The sequence below is a fragment of the Solanum tuberosum genome, unplaced genomic scaffold (genome assembly GCF_000226075.1).
Source record: "Solanum tuberosum cultivar DM 1-3 516 R44 unplaced genomic scaffold, SolTub_3.0 scf00148, whole genome shotgun sequence".
NCBI lineage: Eukaryota > Viridiplantae > Streptophyta > Magnoliopsida > Solanales > Solanaceae > Solanum > Solanum tuberosum.
This window is the reverse complement of record NW_006239071.1, coordinates 545,851-550,249: the sequence shown is the minus strand read 5'-3', so window position 1 is coordinate 550,249 and position 4,399 is coordinate 545,851. Positions and strand designations below refer to the sequence as shown.

Sequence of the window (4,399 nt, the reverse complement as noted above, 5' to 3'; positions counted from 1 at the left end):
CCATGACGTGCCCAATTTCCGAAACATTATGTGTTGTGCTCTTATCACTAAAGCAAAGCCCCGAATGACGATGTGAAACTCTTAAGGGTCGTTTGGTACGTGGGATAAGGCATCCCGGGATAAATTTGCTTTATCCCATATTTGATTCAAGATATTAGCTAATTCTGGGATGGTTTTATCCCGATATTTGTAAACAATGGGATTACTATCCTGCGTACCAAACAACCACATGACGTGTATTTTTAGGTATGCCATACATTTACATGAGGCATAATCTCAACAAAAGTAAAATATAAGAACCAAAAGAGCTAACCATAAAAGTTTCAATCTTTTATAGGTTCTTCTTACCAAGCAAAATCATGAACAATCATGACAATGCATGAATGTCAAGTTCAATTATGTGGGAAAATGAAGGTGGAAGAAGTGGTTGAGAAAGCCAAAAGAAAATAACAAAGTAACTACAGTCAAAGGAGAAAAGTAGCTAAAGAACATAACTTTGGCAAACTTTAGTTGTAAGGTAAGTAAAAGAATGCAATATCATAATGAGCAAATGGAAAGAAAAAAATATTATGACGGTCCTGCTCGTCTTGGACCTGACCGTGCCCTTTTAGTCTAGCCGAGCTCATGCAACACCGGCATCAATGAGGAATGCACATTATCTTTCTCAAAAGAAATGGAAAAAAAAATTAAGAATTTGATGAACAAAATATCTAGATTCTTGAAAAGATTTCTTCACAGTTTTACAACATTCAAAAAGCACACTTATGCACATGAAACTTGATAGAGAGAAAGGCAAAAAAAGAGAGCTTTTGATCATATAATCAATTGTAGCGGGTTGTTTTCTCTCTATTGCACCCTCTTTTATCTCTTCTGAAAAACTAGCAGGAAAAAATAAGTTGAGATAATTACGAAGAACAAAAACAAGTATAGCATGGGGGCTCCGATTCATGTCATGCTGTTGTTGTTCATTTTTCCTGCCACTCTCTCTTGATTTCGAATGTATAGTTGATCTCCAAATAGCACTTGTTATCGTCATCAAGGAACTGCAGCGGAAGCAAACAACAAGAAAAATGACTTAATATGGTATGCTTAGACGCATGCTTTAGTTGTGTCTTACCTACTAGGTCCCAAAAAAAAAAAGTTGTCTGGTGTACGAAGGATCCAGCATTCACTCAGGGTCCAGGGAAGGGTCGCACCCCACAGAGGTATTAAAGTAGGCAGCCTATCATGATACAAACATCATTGGCTGATTCCACTCACAAACCCGATAGTATTTTAGGTGGTCCTTTAATACAAGACTTAAAACTAGTCGAAACAAAAAGAGGTCCCATGTAAAAGATAAAGGGACCATATGCAAAGAACTGCAACCTCAATATCAGTCTACCAGATTGAAGACAATAGTGTCCACCAAATTAAATGCATTAGATAAGCTTGAAGATTCTCTCGTAACTAAGCCATGTACAAGACTAGATTGAATGGTAGATATGGAATATGTTAAGAGCATTAACGAGAAAGAAATATTACCTTTGTCCTTGCCGAGTAAGATCCTCTTGCGAAAATGCCAGAAGGGGTGGTTTCTTCTGGCATTTCGTGTGTATAAGGCTCCAGTTGAGGACTAAACGCCCCAATCATCTGTTTTGTGCTGTCAACTGAAACAACATTCGTGAAAAGGGAAAACGTTACCTAAAAGCATCAAGAATGAACTACATAGGCCTAAAAATGACATTCATATAGAGGTGGAAATGTGAAGGGACGGCATAGTACCTTTGATACCGGTTTTCCAAACTGCATTCTTGTATTTAAGACCTGTTACTATATTATTGTTGATCTGGAACGTAAATTTTAGGCTGTATTTGCTCCCTTCTTTCAGAACAAACCATGGGCTCTTGGGATTTCCGTCCGCAGGGATAGGGAGAACAATATCAGATCTACCGGGCGACTTAATTGCAAGGCTCAAGATCTTCACTTCCGGATCCAAGGATTCTACATTATTCAGCAGTCACGGGAAGTGTCAAGATTTATACCAGCACAGTCCGCAGAAACAGAAATGCTTCTAGTATGTGTCTTAAAGCTCATTAAGATTATATCAACCATAAAGTCCTACTGATAAGTTTCATACTGTCAAAGTAAACAGAATAGACTACACGAATAGAGGAAAATCGAGTAAAGAAATTTTTGGAGTTCCTCACCATACCATATCTTGAAAATGAAAGTAACATGGAAGGAGCTGTTCACTCACCACCAACAACAACAACACTGACCTTACCCCTACCTCGTGGAGGTAGAGAGGTTATTTCCGAAAGGCCTTCCACTCAAGTAATGAACACGAAATCAATATGAAAAGAAAATATATAAGTAAAGAGGACATTGTACTCCTTCCATCCCAAAAATAATTGTCAAGTTTTGCCTTCTCACGAGTCAGTTTGACTAATCTTCATAGCTAAACTGAATTGAATTAATTTAATATTTTAAACCAAAAATTTAGATATTCAAAAATTATACGAAAAGTATTGTAAGTTGCAATTCTTCTCATATCAAAAAATACCTCTCGAAATGTTGGTCAAAGTTCATATAATTTGATTTTGAGAAGCGATAAGTATCTTAGTAGGGAGGGAGTATATGCATATTACTCTTTTCTCAAAAAAAAGGGGAAACAATGGAGCATAAAGTTGTCTCCGTGTGACCTATCGCTAACGGATTCGAACTGTGAAATCAGCCATAGGCTACTTACATCACACCCCTTGGGCCCCGGTCCTCCCTCTACGGGCTGCCCCTTTTTACTCTTTCCTCAAAAATCAGAAATTCAAGAAAGTTGAAGGAGCAAATCTTAAATCAAACACAATATTTACCTCCAACAGCATTGATATCCACACTTCCAAGGAGCTGCTCCTTCCACCTTCTCAAACTCTCATCATCCTAAAATCAAACATTGAATCAAATCAAAACAAACAACACAAAATAAACTTAAAAAGGAATAAAGACAACATTTTTGTTTTTATTTCAAGAAAATTAAAAGGGAAGAATAAAAACAAACAGAATGTTCAAAGAACCATTTAAGAAGGAACAAAGATGCAATCTTTTTTATCTTTCAAGATAACTAAAAGGGGGAAGATGTCTAGTATCCACAGGATAAAAGTCCGATGAGGGCCAAAGCGCTCCCTAACTAAAACGACTTTAAAGATGCAATCTTTTTTATCTTTCAAGAAAACAAAAAAGGGAATCTTTCTCATCCTATATCCGATATCCACATTGTGCCCTGATCCAAATTCACACCTCAAAACGCTTCCTAATTAAGATGACTCTATGACCAGCATGGCTCAAAACTCAAGAAATGTTAAAAACAAAAGAACTCAACACACCTTATCCTTTTCAAATGTTTCTTTGAGTGTACATTGAGGACCTAACTCAATCTTGTTATTAGCTTCATCATCATCCTCTTCATGATCAGTAGTATAAATAGAACTTTCACTCATTTGCCTATTAACCCTATTACCCTCAACAGGACCACCATCATTCTCAATCTCAGGGTCAAAATCAGCCACAATTCCCTTATTACCCTCAGAAATTGTTGCTGACCCTTCTTTACCTTCTACCTTATTATCATCAAAACCCATGTTCTTGCTGTTTTCAGCAAATCTAACAGCCAAGGACATTAACAAAAAAACAAGTATTCTTGGCCAAACAAACACACACAAAAATGGATTAACGAAAAGGGCTTTTTACTAGTTTTGTTCTAACTTATGACAAGAAAAGAACAGAACTAGAAAAACCCAAAAAGGAAAAACAACAACATTGAAGAAAGGCTAAAAAGAATTCCCCTTTATAAAAAAACAAGAATTTATTTGGATCATCGTTGAAAAAAAAATGATTTTTTTAAAAAAAATATGCTTGGGTTGTGAGAAAATGGTCAACGGTATTGTTTACTACAATGGTAAGAAGAAAAAGATACCAAGAAAAAAAGTGAGAAAAATAAGGAGGGGTCTGGTTTTTTTAAGGTACAAAATGGAAATGGTCTTGTGGTGATCCAAATATTGTGAGAATTAAAAGCTGAAAAATATGAGTAATAATATAGTCTCGTTTCAATTTATTTGTCTGGTTTTGACTTGACATGAAATTTTAAAAAGTAAAAAATATTTTTTATATTCTAATCTTAAACATGTCACATGAGACTCGCTTTGATATTTATGTTACGTTTTTCTTATTATTTTATATGTCTTCTTTACTTTTGTATTATCATGCTAGTTGATTTAATATTCGTTACTCGAATTGAATGTCTTTTGTAAATAGTCTCTCTATCTACTCAAGATAATGATAGGATTTGTTTACATTTATCCTCCTCAGACCCTTAACAAGTTGTCGAAAAAGAAAAGAGATATTTTTTTAAAATAAACTAAGAGAA

General features: G+C 35.3%; 1 protein-coding gene across 1 annotated transcript; it reads right to left on the bottom strand.

Moving 5' to 3' along the window:
• Nucleotides 1-673: 673 nt before the first annotated feature.
• Nucleotides 674-3,835, bottom strand: LOC102596240 (rho GDP-dissociation inhibitor 1-like). The gene is made up of 5 exons (XM_006352294.2): nucleotides 3,360-3,835; nucleotides 2,850-2,916; nucleotides 1,765-1,983; nucleotides 1,525-1,649; nucleotides 674-1,043 (listed from the first exon to the last, which is right to left on the bottom strand). The coding sequence occupies exons 1-5, from the start codon at nucleotides 3,651-3,653 to the stop codon at nucleotides 966-968; spliced, it is 783 nt and encodes a 260-aa protein (XP_006352356.1). The 5' UTR covers nucleotides 3,654-3,835; the 3' UTR covers nucleotides 674-965.
• Between the last annotated feature and the right edge of the window lie 564 nt (nucleotides 3,836-4,399).

Excerpts from the sequence above, each read along its gene's own strand:
- LOC102596240 (XM_006352294.2), bottom strand. The coding sequence starts at position 3,653 with ATGTCCTTGGCTGTTAGATTTGCTGAAAACAGCAAGAACATGGGTTTT. Across the intron at positions 1,984-2,849 it reads GGATATCAATGCTGTTGGAG|AATCCTTGGATCCGGAAGTG; the intron begins GTAAATATTGTG and ends TGAATAATGTAG. Across the intron at positions 1,044-1,524 it reads CTTACTCGGCAAGGACAAAG|TTCCTTGATGACGATAACAA; the intron begins GTAATATTTCTT and ends CTTCCGCTGCAG.